At 45.8% G+C, this 21,801-nt stretch overlaps 1 protein-coding gene across 1 annotated transcript in view; it reads left to right on the forward strand.

Moving 5' to 3' along the window:
• Positions 1–5,064: 5,064 nt before the first annotated feature.
• NUS1 (NUS1 dehydrodolichyl diphosphate synthase subunit) overlaps positions 5,065–21,801 on the forward strand; it is a 32,097-nt gene continuing 15,360 nt past the window's right edge. The window contains exons 1-2 of the mRNA XM_088480973.1: positions 5,065–5,701; positions 20,082–20,210. Coding sequence (XP_088337099.1) covers positions 5,260–5,701; positions 20,082–20,210 — 571 coding nt within the window. The 5' untranslated portion in view covers positions 5,065–5,259. The remainder of the gene's footprint in view (positions 5,702–20,081; positions 20,211–21,801) is intronic.

A 21,801-nucleotide genomic window follows, 5' to 3' on the forward strand; every position in this document is an offset into this window, starting at 1 on the left:
GCTTCAGGGGCTCTTCTTAGCCCCCACTCCAACAGGTGCACCCGACTCCGGCCGGGCACCAAACTAAACTGAGGTGCCTTGGCTCGGGGGCGGGGTATAGGAGGGGGACCCTAGTGCATCCTGGGAGGCTGAAAGCTTAACTCTATGGTGCCCGATGACTGACGTCACACCTATACCCCAAGGTATCCTCTGGATACCCTATGGACCCTGAAGTAGAAATATATTTTTTTATTTTGTTTGGAGTGCCCTTTGGGGGTTACAGCACCCTTTAACGGACAAGCCAGCCGGCCTTTTACTTATGGGACACAGGCGCACGCTTGGCGCTGCTCCTTCGTTGATGCACGTGCAGCCACAGTGCACACAATTCACAAACACAGGAAAATATTTTTTTTTATTTTGTTTGGAGTGCCCTTTGGGGGTTACAGCACCCTTTAGCAGTCAATCCAGCCGGCCCTTTATTTATGGGACACAGGCGCACGCTTGGCACTACTTTGTTGATGCACGTGCGGCTACTGCGCACACAATTCACAAACACAGAAAATATTTTTTTATTTTGTTTGGAGTGTACTTTGGGGGTTACAGCACCCTTTAATGGACAAGCCAGCCGGCCCTTTACTTATGACACAGGCGCACGCTTGGCACTACTTTGTTGATGCACGTGCGGCTACTGCGCACACAATTCACAAACACAGAAAATATTTTTTTATTTTGTTTGGAGTGTACTTTGGGGGTTACAGCACCCTTTAACGGACAAGCCAGCCGGCCCTTTACTTATGACACAGGTGCACGCTTGGCACTACTTTGTTGATGCACGTGCGGCTACTGCGCACACAATTCACAAACACAAAAAAATATATTTTTTTATTTTGTTTGGAGTGCCCTTTGGGGGTTACAGCACCCTTTAGCGGTCAATCCAGCCGGCCCTTTATTTATGGGACACAGGCGCACGCTTGGCACTACTTTGTTGATGCACGTGCGGCTACTGCGCACACAATTCACAAACACAAAAAAAAAAATTTTTTTGTTTTGTTTGGAGTGCCCTTTGGGGCTTACAGCACCCTTTAACGGACAAGCCAGCCGGCCTTGTACTTATGGGACACAGGCGCACGCTTGGCGCTGCTCCTTTGTTGATGCACGTGCAGTCACAGTGCACACAATTCACAAACACAGAATTTTTTTTTATTTTTTTTTTAGCACTTGGGGGGAGCACCCCTGACAGACAGAGCACCCCCTGGACAACACTACAGCACCCCTTTAGGACTGGGACACTGCACAGGACTTTGGAGTGGACACAGCCCCTATGGACAACTGACTGCACAACACAGTCCAGCCAGCCCCTATGGACTTTGAAGTAGTGGACACAGCCCCTATGGACAACAGCAGCACAGCGCAGCACAACACTACACTGCACTACACTACACTACTACACTACACTACACAGCCCAGCCAGCCCTAACTCCCACCCTCCCTCTTCACTGTCCACAGCCGAGTGAGAAAATGGCGCCGACGCGGGTACCTTATATAGGATCCAAAAACCGCGAGACCCGGAAGGCGGGATGATGACGTTTTGCCTCGATTTCAGATCCGAGTCAGGCGGGAAAAGTCGAGCCTGACTCGGATCGGGGGGCTCGGATTTCAGAAATCCGAACCCGCTCACCCCTACTTCAGATGTAGAGTAATTAAAAGAATTACCATTTCTTTTACGTTGAATCGAATTGTTCCATTTAAAGACTCTATTCAGGAAATAATCAGTTTTGTCCCTCTGAAACTTTATCTGTTTCCTCTCTGTAATGTAGCTTTCAGACTCCTCTCTTTCTTGTACTTTTTGTACCTTTGTTTAAATTTGTCTAGAGATTCAAAACTTTTGAATTTATTCCCTAATATAGAGATCTCGTGTTAATTGGGTGAATATGATTTAATCATGTTTTATGAGAATCTTTATTAGGTCTTTGGAACACTGGGTCAGAGCTGTCTCCTATTCTTTTTTTAATTCCTCATTTACTAAATCAAAAGCTGTTTATATATCTGTTCTGCCATTATAAATTGCCTGGTACCGTTCATGTTATTGCCTTAGTGCATTCCTGGACATTTTTGGATTCATCCCCTGTACATGCTGACATCCATTCCTAGAACATGTTCATTGCTGGCAGTTCCCAGTGACCTGACAAATGCATTGCACAATCACATAACGATAAATCAATATCAGTTGTGATCAGAATGAAAGAACAGAGGCCTCAAATCAAGTCTGCCGTGCTTACATTCACTGGCGTCACTAGGGTGGGGCGGGGGGGGGTGCGGGCCGCACTGGGTGACACCATCCAAGGGGGTGACACCAAAATAGCAGAGCTGCTCTGCTATTTTGGTGTCAACCTGTCGGATGGTGTCACCGTGACATGGAGAAAGGAAGGGGTGAGATTGTGGGCTACCCCAGCAGCTGCAGGAGCGCTGGGGAAGCCTACTGTGTGCCGAGAACAGGAGGCATTAACGCCTCCCGGATCAAATTTGGGGTACATGAAAATGGGGGTAAGCATTTTTTTAAGTTCCTAAAGTTATTTTTAAAATTCTGCAAAACTGCACCTGCCGCTTGTCCCCGCAATGAAGAAAACACCTGCCGCATACATGGGGACCCGACCTGAATTAATTTAGATAGTTTGGCACTTTGTTCCCCTATTTTTTTTTTTAACCCCCAAAATTAAACTTCATTTTTTTGGGGTGTCCCGATTATATTAAAACTTTTTTTGACGCAGTTTTTTTTTTAAATGACACTTCAAGGGGTGCAGGCTATTTTTGTAAGTCTGCACCCCTAAACCCCAATTCTGCACTTTTTTTCGCCAGCAAAAAGCTGGTGAAAACTTATCCCCGTTTTTTTAACATTGACTTTTCGCACCGGCGAAAAGTCAATGTAATTGAATACGGGGATAATTCAAATAAGCGAAAATGACATAATCAGCAATAAATTATTGCTGATTACGACATTTCGGCTCAAATTGAATACGGCCATATGCCTAAATTCTCTATCGGTACACATAGGGGGCGTGGCTTTGCAGGCAAACCCACACACCCTTTCACAGTGCCACACCCCCTTTTGAGAGCGCGAGCCTACAGCGCGCAAAGCATTTCAGTCCTGCTGCACCAGGTGTCACAGAGGTAAGTGACGCCTCTGCCTACATTGGGACAGTTGGGAGGTGTGACACTGTTAAAGAGTCTGTGACTCCCACAACAGAAAGGTAAACATGTCACTTCTTAAGCACAAAGTATATAACATATGTACTACATTTTAAGGAATTAATACATTTGCACTATTTCACTCTCATCATTTCAAAAAACTTTTTTAGCTCCTTTGTACATGACACAGTGCCATAAATTCCAATTAAGGGGCATATTCAATTAGACGCGATAAGCCGTTTTCGGCGAAAGTTTTGCCAATGATATTTCCCGAGGCGAAAACGTATCCCCGTTTTCAATTCCAAAGACTTTTCGCCTACGCAGAAAGTCAATGCATTGGACTAGGCGAAAAAGATTTGCCTATGAAAGGACGCGGAAAAAAGTGCAGAATTGCGGTTTTGGGGTGGAAAGGTGGGGACACCACCCTGCACCCTTGGAACAGGCCCCCAAAGGTTAACTGAGTCAAAAAAATCCCCTAAAAATTTTAAGAACAATCCAAAAAATTACTTTGAAAATGGGGGCAAAAAAGTTTAAAGTTGGGGTACAAACTTAAAATCTAGCAAAAAATATTTTATACTAAATCAAGTACATATCAGGCGCACAAATTAAATAAATATTAAATAACAATAAAAAACAACCAATCAAGCAGCTTTCAAAAGAAGTGTTTGGGAACACTCCATAGATATACAGACATGAAAAAAATACACAATTATAGAAAGCGCTTTCTATAATTGTGTATTTTTTTAAAAACTAGCAAATTAAGATTTTGGGGGGTCTACAAGTATGGGGAGGTGTTTTTTTGATTGCAGCTGCTTGTTGAAGGTGCGTTTTTCAAATATTTTTAAACTTCACTTTTGCGATTTTTTTTTTACCATGCTTGCACCCATTTTCATGCACCCCAAATTTGCTGGGACTAGTTATTTCCACCAAAAAAAAAAACCCTGCTAAATGCTACTCTTCACCACTTGTGCAAATTAGCAGCTATTGAGAGCATTTAAGTACGCTAAATAGCTTCAGTAGGGCTATTCGGTCCCCAATGTTAGTGCATCTTTTGGGGGGTGTCAGGTTGATTTTCCCAAATCTGACAGCACTTTTCATCTGTTTGCGTTTCGCCGGGTCCCGTTTTCGCACATCACATCCACGGGCCGCGCGTGAAAAGTTTTCGCCTGCAAAATGCGCGAAGTCGGTGAAAAGTACGGCATGCGAAACCTTTCAGACATTTTGCATCATGGCCGGCTGACCTATTACGCCAGGTACGCAGCTGCGTACGGTGCCAGGCTATAAGGGCATCATCTCCGAGTCCGCTGTGCTATCCCCCACAGCCGCCGTCAGTGTGACAATCAGTCACACTGACTCATCGTATGCCGCGGAGCACTGAGCATCCAGCACCGCAGGTGCAGCCTGAACACCTCTAACAATAATGACAGTCCAGGGCCGGGCACTCCCATCTCCTCAGCTCCTCCCCCTATTGTGACAGCTTACAAGAGTGTGCCTGCCCGGCTGGTGGAGGAGGGGCCTTGCACTCCCCTTTCCAACCCCAGCTGCCTCTCTCTGAGAGGTATGCATTAGTATAGTATTACATTATAACTTTGTGTATATTAAGCTGGTCTTTTGATCTACAGATTATCATTTTGTCATTGTTCCATTATTACATGTACTCCCGATATTTCACACACCGAAATATGAGGCATTTATTCAACAGGGGGGCGCCAAAATCTATACCCGCTTACCAATAAAATTAGGCTCGGGCCGGCCCTGCGTCTAACTGAATATCCTCCTTAGTGCATTACATCTTCTCTGTGTTATGTAGATAACTCCTGGCTGTGACAGCAAGATGTCGCTGTCACTTTCCCGGACACGTCACTCCTGTTACATCCTGTCTTGTTGCTTCCATAAATCTCTCTCAGATTCCGGCTCCAACCTGCGCTGGCCACATCACTTCGCTTCTTTCCTGCGGAAGTGAGATCACATGATAGTCTGGCCAATCCGGGCCGCGGATGTGATGTGTGCCGGAGTCACACACAGTGTATGGCAGGCAGCAGTGGGATGCTAGGAGCGGCGGGGCTGAGGTGCCGGTGTCAGTGAGCGGCGGACATGTCCGTGCTGTACGCGTTGGCCTGGCGCCTCCTGCACGTGCTGCTCGGTGTGCAGCGCGCGCTGCTCTCGTGGCTCCGGCTCTGGCACTGGCGGCTGTGGCGGGCAGCGGGCGCGCTGCTTGTGACGGGTGACACCGGCTTCCACGAGCGGGGACCGCAAGGAGACTGCAAATTCCTCCGCCGCCGCTGGGATGTGACCGGACGCTGCGAGTGCCCGGAGTCTTCGGACAGCACCTCCCTACGGCAGCGCTGTGACTGCACCTACCTGCACCGCGACTTCACCGCTCATCACCGGAGAGACCGAGCCAAGCTCGGCAAGCTGCCCATACATCTGGGGCTCCTCATCGGCGAAGAGCAGGAGAGCTACACGGACGTGGCCAGTCTGGTGGTGTGGTGCATGGCCCTGGGCATCTCCTATGTCAGCGTCTATGACCAGCAAGGTACCCGGGGGGGCAGCATATGGTTATCGTGTCTCCCTATGTCGTCTGTCCGTGCCCTGTACTGTGTTCCCTGTGTGTGTATGTCCCTACCGGCTGCATACTACAGTGATAGGACCGGCTATGGAATGGAGCCCATTCATTCCAATCAGCTCATACTCACTAACGTGTTGTGTTGCTGTTTGAAGTGTTTGCTGTGTAGTTAATTTGGTAGCTCCCTCTCCCACCCCCAACCTGTGGTGTATATATCAGTGCATGTGATGAAATCCTTAAATGAGTTACCCTGTCATCTTTGGTATTAATTGTTGTTACCTTTCCAGCAAGGGGCTGGAAGTTTAAGGGATGACCTGGATGCTGGCAATAATTAGGGGAGACGCACACAGATTTTAGGTGCCTACACACTTGGCGATTTTTTATTTTTTCCATGATTTGCCCGATTGCGACAAATCATGACGACAAATCGTGTAAAATATGCCCAAATCGTGAGTTTCCACTCGCGATCGCATTGCTCATCCCCGCAGGTCGTACATCGCATCTTCAGATCTGCCGTGCTGTAGGGCAGATCTGACAATCTCCGTCACGATGCACTAGAATAGTTAGGAGGCACAACAGATCGTTTGTCACATTGGACAGTTTTTCACACCAAATCGTGCCAACGACTGCCGGGGAGCTCCTGGGGAGAGTTCAAGGGGAAATCGGGCACATCATGACCACATTGCCAAGTGTGTAGACACTTTAACACTTGTCTAGAGAGGAAATATAAACAATAGGTTTATGGTACTGAATGCGGTGTCAGGATAGCAGCTCTACGGTCTGTGGAACTAATTAAAAAAAAATAAAAAAAATTGCTGTTTAGTCATTGTAACCTGCATGCCGTATTCAATTTGAGCCGAGTCGTGATTTTTGCGGCCCGGACTTTTCGCCTGTTTTGCAGGCTGAAAAGTATCGCGCGTGTGCCAGCTTTACCCCATATTCAATTTGAAAGTACGCGAAAACCGGACCCGGGGAAACTTGAACAGGCGGAAAGTACTGTCAGAATTGGGGAAATCAGCCTGACACCCCCCAAAAGATGCTCTGACATGGGGGTTCACTATGGTACCCCCTGATTTGGCTTACTGAAGGTATTTGTGTGTTTAAATTGGCTCAATAGCTGCTAAATAGCGTTTTTTTGTAAGTGGTGCAGGATAGTATTCAGGAGTATTTATTCCAGAAAATAACTTATCCCAGCAAATTTGGGGTACTTGAAAATGGGGGTTAGCATATTTAAAAGTTGCTAAAGTGAAGTTGAAAAAATCGTGAAAAACCCACCTGACGCAAGCACCTGCAATCCAAAATATACTTGGGGCATACTTTTCCCCCCCCCCTCCCAGAGTCAAGTTAGCTAGCTTTCAACTTTGTACCCCAATTTTTTTTATTTTTTTTTCCCTTTTTCAAAGTAATTTTTTGGGGTGTCTAAGTTTTTTTTTTTTTATTAATTTTTTGGACAGTTTACCTTTGGGGGACTGTCTGAAGGCTGCACGGAGGTTCCCGCAATGTTGCACCCCAAAAACCCAATTCTGCACTTTTTTTTCCCACCTGCTATTCATAGGCGAATCTTTTTCGCCTAGTACATTGCATTGACTTTCCGCCTAGGTGGAAAGTCTTTCAAATTGAATATGAGTTAAAAGCAAAACAGGCGAAAATGACTTCATTGGCGAAAAAATATCGCTTATCCGGACTTTTCGCCTCAAATTGAATTACGGGCCTTAGGCCCGTATTCAATTAGTTTTGCACCTGCGATACTTTTTCACATGCCACTTCGCCTACATCGCCTGTTTTGGGTGCGGAAACTTTTCGTGCGCGTCCCGCTATTCGCCGTCTTCAATTCCAAAGGACGCAAAGACGGGACCCAGCGAAACCTCAACAGGCGGAAAGTGCTGTAAACCAGCCTGACCTCCTCCTCCTCCCCCCCCCCCCCCCCCCAAATAAATGCACTAACATTGGCGTTCACTAAGAAGTCCCCGAATAGGCTGCTGAACATGGTCAAACGTTGAGGTGCTTAGTGTAAGTGTTCCCGCTAGGTTGTTTTAGCAGGGCGCCTCGCACTGCAAGATTTTAAAACTGTAAGATGTGCCCTGCCATTATGGTGGCGCCTTGCTGAAACGGCCTGCCGGATGTGTCGGTTGCAGTCTCCACCTGCGGGCAGCAATGTCCTGTGGTCGGTAGAAGTTAGTGAAACAGTCACCATCTGATGAACAAATGCCATGTGAATGCGTGTGGCATCTTTTCACTCTGTATGAAGAGCATTGGGGCTGCCCAGCATCTCTGTGACTGCAGGGCAAGCCCCCTGCAGTGATGAAAAGGGAGAAAGTCTTAAGGAAATCATTGTTTGTGCTGTTTTAGAGGGGCTCTGCACCCAGTCTGATTTTAGGAGTACAAAGAGCCCTGCCCTGCGCCTTCCCCGGGTGGAATAAGTTGCGGTGACCCATCACCGCTGGGTGAACAGACGCCATCACCGTGACGGGAAAGCTTGGGAGAAGTCCAGCACCTCTGCAAGTTTGACGAATTTGGGAAGTGTCACAAGGACACGCCTTCCCCACAACTCTGCGGGAACACTATACGTGCCCCCTTTTCCAATGACCACTCCCCTTTTCTGGATACATGCGCTGCCTGTTTTCACGCCAGGTACCCTGCCCCTCTCCGGCCCTGCCGTGAACACTATAGTGTGATCCGAGTAATGCATTTAAATGGCACATCAGCAGTTGAAATTCATAGGCCAACTTGTCGAGATGCAATGTCATGTCACAGAAACCGGTTTTGTGCACTGCCTTTGATAACGACAGGGCAGGCGTTGAAGATTAGCAGCGACCTGGGGCAAGCACGTCCAGTTGACTTGTTACGGCGCTGCCGTTGGTAGGTAATGGACCATCCTCTCTACATCTATGAGCTGGCACTGAGTGATTACCATTTCTCTGGACCATTGAAGCACTTGGGTGGAAGGCGATTCGCAACAGACGGTGAAGTTCAGCAAGCATTCATGTCCTGGCTTCAGGCAGTTAAAAACTGATTTCTATGGCGGGATAGATGCCTTAAAGTACCGTTGGAACAAATGCTTAGACAAGTATGGGGACTATGGGCAGTATTCAATTTGCCTGTGAATAGTCGAAATTGGCGATAAATTATAGCTAATGACGTCATGTTCGCATATTTTCATTCCCGTATTCAATTTCAAAGACTTTTCGCCGTCTTTGTAAATAAACGGGGATAAAGTGTTGGGAGATCGGGTTGCGATATTCAACTGTTTTGGGAACCCATGCCTTTTTGCAAATGTTGCGCCCAAATATACTGGGTTTAGCTGTGTAAAGCTGCTAAACCCATCTAAAGTCCTGGGTAGCGTGCTAAAACAGCAGTTTTGGTGGCCAAAACCAGGACTTTACTTGCTACCTCAGGAGGATGTAAAGGAAAATATAGTGTAGTATATCAGGGTAGACCATACTATACTACATGTCATAGGCTACTTACCTGCTGTAGAGCTGCACTGTTAGCTTGGCTAGGTATTGTCAGCATCAGCATATTTCCAAATCATCCATCTGTGTGTGATGGGGGGAGTGCTCGCGTCTCAAACAAGTTTTGGGGCCATTCCCTCTGTTGCGCTATTAGGTGCTTGGAATGCGTGCGGACAACCTGCACATTGCAAGGAGGTGGGAGGCAGTTGACTGGTCACAATTGCCTCATGGGCCTCATTCAGCCTGTGGGCTGTATATAGTTCGCCCCTGATCTAGGAGCTTGTTTTTGCTAGCCACTAAAGCTGGCCGTACACTAGACCGGGGGTAGCCAACCCTGGTCCTCGTGAGCTTACCAACAGTGCATATTTTCCAGGTCTCCTCACAGAATCACAAGTGACATAATTAGCTTCACCTGTGGATCTTTTCAAATGTGTTAGTGAGTAATGAATACACCTGTGCACCTGCTGGGTGATCTGGAAAAAGTGAACTGTTGGTAGCTCTCGAGGACTGAGGTTTGGCTACCCCTGCACTAGACCAACTTGCATCCAACTATTTGGTTGGTTGGAATTAAAATCTGGTATGGAAGAAAATGATCAGCAATTTGCTCCCAACCCCTGGAAAATGGACAAAAACTGTTGTTTAAATCAAACATTTAACCAACTTTTCTGAACGACCATTATCATTTGCTCCCATACCTTACCAGATTTCATTCCTACCAGCCAAGTAGTTGGATGGTTTGATGAAAGTTGGTCTAGTGCACAGGTTCTCAAACTCTGTCCTCAGGACCCCAAACTGCATGTTTTCCAGGTCTCCTCACAGAATCACAGTTGAAATTATCTCCACCTGTGGATCTTTTAAAATGTGTCAGTGAGTAATGAATACACCTGTGCACCTGCTATGTTACCTGCAAAACGTGACCTGTGTGGGATCCTGGGGACTGAGTTTGAGAACCACTGGTCTAGTGTATGGGCAGCTTTAGCATCACACAAACTATTAATTTATCTGACGTGACTGTTCAAATTGGTTACATTTTTCAACTAGATTTATAAAAATAGTTTGGAACTCTGAACTAAGCCAATGAAATCTGAAATGTTTCAGTGTTTAAAACCATATGATCGACTGTAATTTGCATACATTACCAGGTTTTCATTCCAACCAGACAGATTGGACAGATATGGCAGAAAATTGTGTAGTGGATGCCCATCTTAAACCACAAAATTTGTTGTTCGGAATTTATTGGCACCATAATGTGATTGCCTTGCTGTGTGTGGTGGTGATATGGTGTAATCTGAATGAAAACAAATTTTGCAGAAAGTATTCTTTTACAGCCGGCAATGACTTCTGCAGCTTTCCATAATAATGCTGGTACACCAAATATTTGTTTTCAGTCAAAAGGCAATGTGGTGGGCACCCAACCCATGTGGCCAAGATGACAGCTGTGTGATTGAGGGATTAATCCCTTGTGCCACGGTGCCATTATTATAATGACCTAGGCGCTATATAAATATGTAAAAAAAATTGTTTTGATTTTATTTTGTTGAAGCATGCTCCGCAGAATGAAAATCTGGTAACGTATGGGAGTAAATGATGACCAGAAATTTGCTCCTAGATGCCAGAAACCTGAAAATGGTCATCAGACAAGGTTAAGTGTTTGATCTGAACAATTTGTTCAAACAGTTTTTGTCCATTTTCCGGCGTTTGGTAGCAAATTGCTGATTGTCATCTTCTTTCATACCTTACCAGATTTTCATTCCAACCAATCAACTGTGTGGCCAGCATAAGGCTGTCCATTGTATGATGTTGGAACATGGCATAGCCAAGTCCTGGTGTTGTATTTAAAAGTTGAAGTAATGTTGTATGTATTAAAATATTATCTAATGCATTTAAGTTAATGTGCAGCTTTGCAGAAAGGACTCCAGGGCTGTGCTAGCAAAGCCAAGCGGATTGCAAATGAAAATGTTTTAATACGTTTTTCTTTTAAGTGTAATGCTTAATTCACTGTGTGCCGTTTTGGGGGGAGATTTATTAGTTTATTAAGTCACGGTAATGGGCGCCTAATGTTGTAATTCAATTGTTTGTGGCCGCTCATTAATTATCTTGCTTGTTGCGCACAATTAAGCTGGTTACACACTGAGACGATTGAATCGTTACCTCCATTACCTAGCTCAAATGTGTACACACGATACGATATGTGCTCTTCAGGCCTATATATTGTCCGGTACACATTGCATAGTGTACCCAGCTTTAGACAGTTTAGCCGCCCAAAACGGCTAAATGCGCCCCTCATGCCATGAGGCCACACATCCTATTTGGACTAGGCACACGCAGATATGCCCTCTTTCATGATCAGCTCCCCGCTCGATATTGAGGCTAGAGGGAACACTACAGAACTTTTCTCAAGTTCACAAGTCTGGTATCAGAATGATAGTCTGGCACACATTTTCATGTTGGCTGTGGGTGCATAGTGTCTCATGTTTGTGTGATTGCAACATACACTCTTAAATATGAACTAGTGATTATGCAATTACACAGCTGTTATATTTTCCTTCATTGTGAAACTGATATGAAAAAAAAAATCTTTGGGTTGTGAGAAAATGGTATTATACTGGACAAATCCCAGGAGTAAAGTTGCCATTGCAGTTAAACGTGTAGACTTTCTCTCATCTGTCATATATAGCATGCCTTTTTCTAAAGCTGGGTACACACCACAACAATGATGCAGTGTAACAATACATCGCGCATGCTGTGTACGATGGCGCGATGTATGGTTACATCGTGTAGTGTGTGCACCCGATCCATCATTCTGATCTGCATCTGAACGATACATCATATATTGTGTACCCAGCTTAAGATATAAACTTGCTTTTTCTGGTCTGATCTGCTCATGAATTTGGCAGTTCATCTTACCAATGTCTAGACCAGAGCATATACCTAACATACAGACAGATATACAGGTGCTTGTTTTACAGTCATGTACGTTCTGTTCAATCTATGGTCAACATTATTTAAATGGCTATCATCACTTTTTAATTGCTGCAAAACGTGCAGTACTAGAATGCAGTCAATAATACATGTATGCAGTAAAGGGCAATACACAAAACACATGAAAACAATAGCTAAAGGAATACAAAGATATAATAGCAAAGACAGGACAGTTGGCATGTGATGCGGAAGGCATAATACTACAATTCAGCAATTAAGGGCAGCATCAATGAAGTTTTGGAGCTGGAATGAGAGGAAGTGATGAAGGTAATAGGCAGAGGGATCAGCGATTACGCAGAGGTGTAATGTGATAAATCAATGTTGGGAGCTTTGCTTCATGGTCATTCAAGTCTTCAGGTAACTGCACTGGTGCTGGGAAGAGGGCACTAGTGAGACTTTCTTCTTCAGGTTCCATAGGGTCCACAGGAATTACCTTAGGGTATGTGGTTGTAGTGATCCAGGCACCAAACAGTTACAAGCTTTAGTTCCCAGGATGCACTGGGTCCTCCTCCATATATACCTGTTCCCTGGCTACAGGCACTCGGTTTTTCATTTGGTGCGCAGGACTAGTGCACCTTGTAGACAAGGGACTGCTTCAGCAGTACCAAGCTTTTGTTTTTGGGGTTTTTTTTATGAGTAAGCAGCACTAGGCATGCTGATGGACGCCCGTGCTACTGCTCCATCTACCCCGCCGGCGACACAACACCAGTGAGGGAACTGGTGATTTCAGCAGGTGCCAGTGGAGTTGATAAACGCTGGGCCCTGGGATTGCAGCTGGAGACAGGTAAGGTGTTTCCCAGCTGGCTGGGAACCACGTGGCAGTCCGTACCCCTGGCAGTGAGGACCTGCCGAATGCTGCTGTTGTGAGGAACCAGGGGCGACTGCCTCCCCACTAGACCACCGGGGCATAAAATTCTGGCGCCGGGAGCAGTAAAAGGCGGCGGCCATGTAAATCCAGTGCGCCTGGTGGATCCATACAGCCTAGGGGAGGTAGGCTCTCCCCGACGACCCCTCCTCCAGCCCAGACACTGCTCTAGAGACGAGGTTTCCCGCGTCTGGGTTGCTCTTCTCTGTCATGAGACGCCCAGAGACCACTTACAGGTGCTTTACTATAGCTGCGAATCTCAGGAGGTTTGGGCAGTCTCCCTGTATACCTCTCCTTAGGTGGCCAGGTTATATAGAGCTCAATATCCTACTAAGCTTGTGGGCTGTTCGTAGTTGACTAAGAGCCTATTGTGTGTGTGTGTGTGTGTGTGTGTGTGTGTGTGTGTGTGATATATATATATATATATCTTTGCATTGTATGTGAGTTATGTAAGTTCTGCTGTGTGTTATACTGAGGTTTCTGCTCATAACCCTCTGCTACAGGTGTGTGGGTTATTTTGGAGGTGAACACTGTCACATTATATTGTATTGTATTGCATTGCTTTGCATAACATGTATTGTTTTGTTATGTCCAAAGATAAAGAGAAGCAGGAGGTTAAAGCTCCTGTGGTGGTTTCATGTATGGCCTGATAGGCGGCCTTGTCCCCTCAGGATTTCATACAGGATGGATTATGTGGTCGCTGTCATAAGGAGTCACCACATCAGTCCAGCCTACCAGCTCCTGGGCAGGAACCCCCTTGGGCTTCTTTTTCTCAGATTATGGCACAGGTTGTGAACAGTTTATCTACACCCATGCCAGCCCCTACTATGGGGTACCCTCAGCAGCTACAAACAACTGTTTATGCATCTATCCTGGATGGATGTTTATGCCCACTCAAGTCAGTGTATGGCTCCGTCCCCTGCTGCATTTTAGCAAATGCTGCAAGCAGGCAGGCCAGTAGTGCCTAAAACCAGAAGGTGGTCAGCTTTTTCCTATGAGTCCGTCCAGCCTGCAGATTCTGATGCATCTTCAGATGAATTTGAAGAAGTACAGGGCCTCTCTCAGCAGAGGCGGACCATCTGGCAACAGTGAATGTTCCCTCTTTGTTTAGGGCTGTCAGAACTATTTTAAACATAGTGAATAGCCAGAACCTAGGAAGGCTCCAGTGTTCAAGCGCCAGAGGGTCGTAAAGGCTGAGTTTTCTAAATCTGAGCAACTCTCTGAACTTATGGGGGAAGCATGGAGTTCTCCGGATAGACTATTCCATGTTACAAAGAAGGTTGCATCTTTATACCTCCTCCCACCTAATGAATGCGCTAGGTGGGAAGTTTTGCCGACTCTGGATGTTCATGTGTCACATCTGGTTAAGAGCGCCACTTTGCCCATACCATCTGCATCCTTCCTTAAGGATTCCACAGATAGACTTGAAGCCTGTCTGAAGGCATTTTTTTCTCTTGTCAGGAGCTGTTAACCGCCCGGCCATGGCCACGGCGTGGGTATCTACGGCCATTGAAAATTGAACAGGGACACTGGAAAACACTCTTCTAGAGGCTTCCAGAGAGCAGCTGACGATCATCTCCTATATCAAGGAGGCAGCCTCCTATCTGGGAGAGGTGGCATAAGATGCCGGTATTCTGGCTTCTAAGGAATCAGCTGCCTCAGTTGTTGCTCGCAGAGCCCTATGGTTAAAGGACTGGAAAGCAGATGCAGGGTCCAAAAAGCCTTGGGAGTCCCTGCCATTTACTGGAGGCTTTCTGTTTTGCACAGAATTGGATAAGATTGTAGCTGCTTTGGCTGTTTCCAAGGAGGCTGGTCTGCCTTCAATGACTACCCCATGACCTAGGCAGTTGTCATTTCGAGCTTTTCGCCCGCAAGGAAAAGCGAAAGGTCAGTCTTCCTTTAGACAACCCAGTTCTCGTAAGAGACTGCAATCTAAGAGATCTTGGGAAAATAGCCGTCCGGCTTCCTAGTCAGAAGATAAACCCTCTGATGGGGCGGGCCTCCCCCTGGGGAATCCCAGGGTGGGAGGTCGACTTCTTCAGTTTTCTAATACCTGGCATCACACAACAGATGCCTGAGTCCGGGTGTTCTCTCGAGGGTACGCCCTTTCTGGAAAAGTCCCCCACAAAAGTTTTTTGCACAACTCCTCCCTCGGAGTCTGAAAAGGCCTTAGACTTCCAGCAGGCTATTAATTTCCTGCTGGATTCAGGGGTAATAATCCCGGTCCCATTGGATCAACAAAGAAAGGGTTATTATTCCAATCTATTTTTGCCCAATGGGTCCCACCTGCCTATTCTGAATTTGAAAGGTCTCAACAAATATATTCGGCTGCTCAAGTTCCATATGGAAACTCTTCAGTCAATTCTGGCAATGGAATCGGGGGATTTTATGGTGTTCTTGGACATTCAGGATGCCTATCTGTATAGCGTTCCCGCTAGGCTGTTTTAGCGGGGCGCGGCGCCCTGCCCTCCTGGAGGGCAAAAAGCACCCTGCCCTCCAGAAGGAGGGCAAAAAACGCCCTGCCCTCGCAGCCTGCGGGTGCCGTCTTCACCCGCAGGTCGCAGTGTCCCTCGGGTGGAGAAATGTGCGGTGACCCAGTCATCGCCGGAGAATAGACGCCAGGCGCATGCGCCCGGCATCTATTCTCTCTTGTCTGCAGCGCTTGGGGGCTGCCCGGCGCCTCCGTAAGTGCCGGGCACGCCCCCAAGTGTGAGGAAAAGGGGGTGTCTTATAGACACGCCCCCTTTTCGGGAGCTCGGAAAGGTGCCCTCTCTGGCTCCAGCGCCCTGCCTGCCGCCGGAGCTAGAGTGAACACTATCTGTATATGCCAATTACACCTTCCCACCAAAGGTTTCTGCGGTTCTGCAGCAATATTTCCAATTTCAGGCGCTGCCCTTTGGTTTGTCAACAGCCCCGCGGGACTTTACCAAGATAATGGCAGTAATGATGGCCTACCTCAGGCGTCATGGAGTCAGAATACTGCCATACTTTGACGACGACCTGATATTGGCAGAGTCTCCAAAGGTATTGCAGCATCATCTCAGACTGACTATTAACTGCCTACACAGACACTGCTGGATAATAAATTGGAAAAAGTAATCGCTTTCTCCAGTACAGAAGATGGTGCACTCCTGGATTCTCTGGCACAAAGGATATCTCAGATTGTGGCCCTTCAATTGCGGGTTCACAGATTTCTCCACAATCAGACTGTCTATCTACTCAGCGATGCAGTTTCTGGGGTCCATGATGTCCACCTTCGACATGGTGGAATATGCTCAGCTCCACTCCAGACTACTGCAACACCTGATCCTCTGCCGGTGGAACGGGGAGTACCAGTTAATAAAATCACAGATCCGTCTTTCCCCAGAGATTCAGCTTTCCCTCTCATGGTGGTTGCAGACGTTTCATCTGAACAGGGGTCGGCCCTTCTGAATTCAAGATTGAGTGCTCCTCACTACCGATGCCCGCCTCTGCGGATGGCGCACAGTGACGGGTAGTCACACCTTTCAGGGAAAATGGATGACCAAGGAAGGTCACTTATCCATAAACATCCTGGAACTTCGTGCAGTGTTTAGAGCACTTGCTCAGGCACGGGATATACTGAGGGGCATTCCTGTCCAGATACAGTTTGACAATGCGACCGCAGTAGCCTACTTCAACCGTCAGGGAGGCACGCAAAGTCTGGCAGCTGTGGCGGAAGTGACAAACTTTCTGGTCTGGGTAGAATGTCATCTTCTGCAATCTCTGCAGTATTCATACCAGGAGTCCTCAACTGGGAAGCAGACTTCCTAAATCAGCAGGATATACACGCCGGGGAATGGGCTCTTCATCCTGATGTCTTTCAGATCCTACTGGACAAATGGGGACTACCAGAGGTAGACCTCCTAGCCTCAGGCCACAACCACAAGGTCCCCAGGTACGGGTCCAGAACCAGGGATCCCTCAGATGATTTTGTGGACACTCTAGCAGTGAAGTGGGACTTCAAGCTAGTGTATCTTTTTCCTCTGATCTCCCTCCTCCCAAGGGTCATCAGGAAAATCAAGCAGGAGGGTGGAGCAGTAATACTTGGCCCAGATGCCATTGGTTCACCGACCTTCAGTCTCTCTCCATAGACACTCCATGGCCTCTTCCTCTAAGGCCGGACTGTTAACACAGGGTCCCTGCCTGCATCCGGATCTTCCCCGTCTGTCTTTGATGGCGTGGCTCTTCAATCTTCCATCTTAAGAGCCAAGGGTTTTACTACTAGTATAATTCAGACGATGCTTAGAGCACAGAAGCCCTCCTCTGCCCGTATCTATTACAGGGTTTGGCACTCGTATTTTCAATGGTTTAGGCATAGAATATATGCACCTGAAGTTTTTAGGCTCTCGCGAGTGCTTGCTTTTCTTCAGGCTGGGTTAGACCTGGGTCTCTGACTGGCCCCCCTGAGAGTTCAGGTATCTGCACTCTTGTTTGGTTTCAGCGAATGATCACCCCGCTGCCTGATGTTAGGACATATTTTTTCAGGGTGTTCTTAGGGTTCAGCCTCCCTTTGTCCCTCTGGTAGCTCCGTGGGATTTGTCTTTGGTTCTCAGGGCTCTCCAGGCTCCCCCATTTGAACCCCTGAAATTAATAGACCTTAGGTGGTTGACAGCAAAGATGATTTTTCTTCTTGCTATCTCCTCTGCCTGCAGGGTCTCTGATTTGGCAGCCCTTTCTTGTCGCTCTCCCTTTTGATTTTTCATCAGGATAGAGCTGTTCTTCGTACCAGGGCGGGTTACCTTCCTAAGGTAGTGTCCTGTTTTCATGTAAATTAAGAAATTGTGGTACCAGCCTTCAGACTTCTCAGTAGGTGAAGCTTCTCTGGATGTGGTGTGGGTCCTACGTATCTTAAGTGGATCGCACCAACTCCATTACGATTTTTTTTTTAAAATGTTTGTGTTGTATGGTTGTCATAAGCAGGGCTGGCCAGCTAACAGACTCTGGCTAGATGGCTTCGAATGACAATTTCTCACGCTTACACACAAGCTGATCTTTCTGTTCCAAACACAATGACAGCACATTCTACTCGATCTGTGGGACCATCGTGGGCATTTCGTCGTGGTGCCTCTGCTGAACAATTGTGTAAGGCAGCCACGTGGTCTTCCGTCCACACTTTCCTCAAATTTTACACATTTGATACATTTGTCTCTCAGGATGCTTCCTTTAGCAGAAAGGAGAATCCGACGCCCAAACAGGAGCGTCTCCACCCATAAGGGAACTGCTTTGGGACATCCCCAAGGTAATTCCTGTGGACCCTATGGAAACCGAAGAAGAAAATAGTTATAGTATAACATACCTTTTTGTTAACTTTTTCTTGTTATTGGGTAATCTGTTTATTTATTTTTTTTTCTTTTGTATTTCAATGTTTCCCTCTTCTTAGAGTGTTTCTGATGTACAATTCTCCTCTTTCCTTCTCCTGCCTTGGGCTTGGCAACAAACTAAGGGCCGTATTTAAGTGCCGGCGAAAAGCCGTTCTCAGCGTAAAGTTCTCGCCGGTGACGTCATTGCGCCAGGCGAGAACTTTTCCCTGTATTCAATTTCAAAGTTTTCGCCGGTGCGAAAAGTCTGCGCCTTGTAACCAGCTCACAAGTTTCGCCTCTGAAAGGAGGCAGAAAAAGTGCAGAATTGGGGGTTTGGGGTGCAAAGTTGCGGCAACACCCCTGCAGCCTTGGGACAGTCCCCCAAAGGTAAACTGTGTAAAAAAAAAAAAAGTTTAAAAAATACTTTAGATCACCCCAAAAAAGTACTTTCGTTTTGGGGGTGAAAAAAAAAACTAAGTTAGGGGACACTTAAAAACTAGTAATCGACTCCAGGGGCTCCCCCAAGTATGCCCAAGCTGCTTTTTGATTGCAGGTGCTTGCTGAAGGTGCGTTTTGCGGTTTTTTTTAAACGCACTTTTTAGCAATACTTAACCATGCTTGCACCTATTTTCATGTACCCTAATTTTGCTGGGACTACTTATTTTTCCCCATAAAAAACCTGCTAAATGCTATTCTTCACCACTTGTGCAAAAATCCTAAATGGCACCAATTGAGAGCATTTAAGCACCCCAAATACCTTTCAGCAGGGCTATTTGGGGGTATCCATATGACAGTGCATCTTTTGGGGGGTGTCAGGCTGGTTTCCCCAAATCTGACAGGACTTTTCACCGATTTCAGTTTTGCTGGGATGTGTGCTCGCTTCCTTTACAATTTAGTAGGGCGAATCGTGGTGCCAAGCGCAATACTTTTACTGACGGCGAAATCTCCGGCATGCGAAAAGTCCGCGACTTTTCTCCGGCAATTGAATACGGACCTAAGTGCCTGTAGCCAGGGGAGGGGTATATATGGAGAAGGACCCAGTGCATTCTGGGAGCTAAAGCTTCTAACTGTTTGGTCCCTGGATCACTCCACTTACATACCCCAAGGTAATTCCTATGGACCTCAAAGAAAGAGTTAACAAATTTATGCTATACCATAACTTATTTTTTTAAGATGTTCACTGCTTCAGTGATTTTAATGAAAAATGGTGAATAGGAAGCAAATGGTCATGTAAGTTCCTTAATTGTGGGAGTGACAAGGCATGCAAGTTTAGATTTTGATAATTGTGTAACTGGTATGAGCATGATATTATACTTGATATGCATGTATTAGAGCACAGGTTCTTAAACTCAGTCCCCAAATAGGTCATGTTTTCCAGGTCTCATCACAGAATCGCAAGTGAAAGAATTAGCTCCACCTGGGAAACTTTTAAAATATGTCAGAGTAATGAATACACCTGTGCACCTGCTGGGTGACCTGGAAAATGTGAGGTGTTTGGGGTCCTGAGAATCGAGTTTAAGAACCACTGCATTATAGGAGCTGTGCATTTCTTATCACCTTCTCCTAAGTGCCAACAGTTTCTCTCATAACCATGTTATTTAAAGTTTTCATGTTGGTCTGAAGGTGTTCTGACTGCATCTCTCCTCTGTGTTTGATAGCAAACAAAACATGTGGACATGTACACACAGCACAAGAATAATGTGATTTGTTTTATTTTTTTGTCCTTTAAGGGATCTTCAAACAAAATTCTTCCAGACTTATGGATGAAGTTTTTAAACAGCAGAAGGAATTGTTAGGGGATGAGTGTTCAAAGTATCCACTTGAATATGCAAACGGCAGCACTGACAAAACAGATAAAGGTAAGGTAATTTGGCAGTGTAGTGTTTGTTTAAAAATGAAAGGTGGTTCTGTTGCAAAGTTTCTCACTGACCCCTATTTTCATTCCACATTCATGCAGTATTGTGGAATATGATGAGATCCACAATTTTAAATTGGTATATTAAGGTATATATTCATCCAAAATGAAAGATGTTGCATGAAAATACTTTAACATTTTTCATTATTAACATTTTTAAAGTCCTCTGCCTTTTGGAGTAACCATTACACAGACTGTATTTATGGGGCCTAAATGTAAATCATGAACCTGCCTTGATTATTAAGGATTTGTTTCGCGGAGATCCCCGCTATGTATTGCGGGAAACTCGCAGGTACAGCGGTTGTAATAACCGATGTCCCAGCAAGTTATATCACTGGCATTTTGTAGGTCTTTCACATTTCTGAAAGTTTTCTCCCGAGATAAGCTGACACAGCGAATGCGCACATGCCAGTTTCCGCTGTCAAGTTTTCATAGGCTTAAAGCGGTTTACACCATCTGAGCAAACTTGGTACGTAAGGATTATGGTGTGTATCCACTACCTAAATTTACCAGGCGATTGAGCGATAACGACGCCTTTATCGTTCAATCTTTTGAAAATCAGGCACAAATCGGGCAGTTTAATGTGAAAAACTACCAGCTGGTTGTTTTTGACATCTATCATCTCCCGTATATGCTGGTCAACCTGACGATAACGTCAGGTTCAGCATGTACGGGGATGATTGATGTGCCTAGACTGAACGTTCAGTGTAGGCACATCAGACTGTGAAACTACTGCACTATTACAATGTCATAATCGTGCAGTCGTTTCACAGACGCTAAGTGGATACGCACCTTTAGATCATAGTCTAAAATCATTATAATGGGGTTTGCGATATGGAGTGCTGATTAGCACTCTGCCAGAGATTTATGTGAAATCTCCTGCATTGTGTGATTAGTACATGGGTGCAATACGTAAAATTATGCAGAAACTACAGCTTCTACATAGTTTTATGGGGGGAAAAAAAGCTTGATAAATAGTCCCCTGTATTTCAGTTATAAGAAATACCACATGAAACGAGGAAGGACTAAATATACTGCATGCTGGAAAGATTACTGTATCAATCATGTGATGTGAAGTGCTATGTCACAAGACCTGACTTAACAATCATAGCTGAAGATCCATCACCCAGCATAGCCACGTACAGTCTTCTCTGCATACACTGTATATGATTCAGCAATTTTGTTATCTTTCTATCTATTTATCCATCTATAAGCATAGTCAGTGTAAAGAATGACATTTGTGTATTTAAAATAGTTTGCTGTGCTCACTGGTGTAAAATTCACTAGATTAAGGGGGAATTTAATTAGATGCGAAAACTTAACATTGGAGAAGTTTTTGCACAATTCGCATGTTTTGGTACGATATTTTCGCGTATTGCCTATGTGCGCTCCCATTTTTCGCCATATCCGATTATAAAAGACGCAAAAACTCATTCGTGCACAAACTGCGCATGGTGAAGCCAGTGAAAAAAGTACAGCACATTTTAGGGAAATCAGCATGTACCCCTTAAACAGCCTAACTGACATTGGATATC

Source organism: Taudactylus pleione, unplaced genomic scaffold (assembly GCF_031769625.1).
Source record: "Taudactylus pleione unplaced genomic scaffold, aTauple2 ptg000259l, whole genome shotgun sequence".
Lineage (NCBI taxonomy): Eukaryota > Metazoa > Chordata > Amphibia > Anura > Myobatrachidae > Taudactylus > Taudactylus pleione.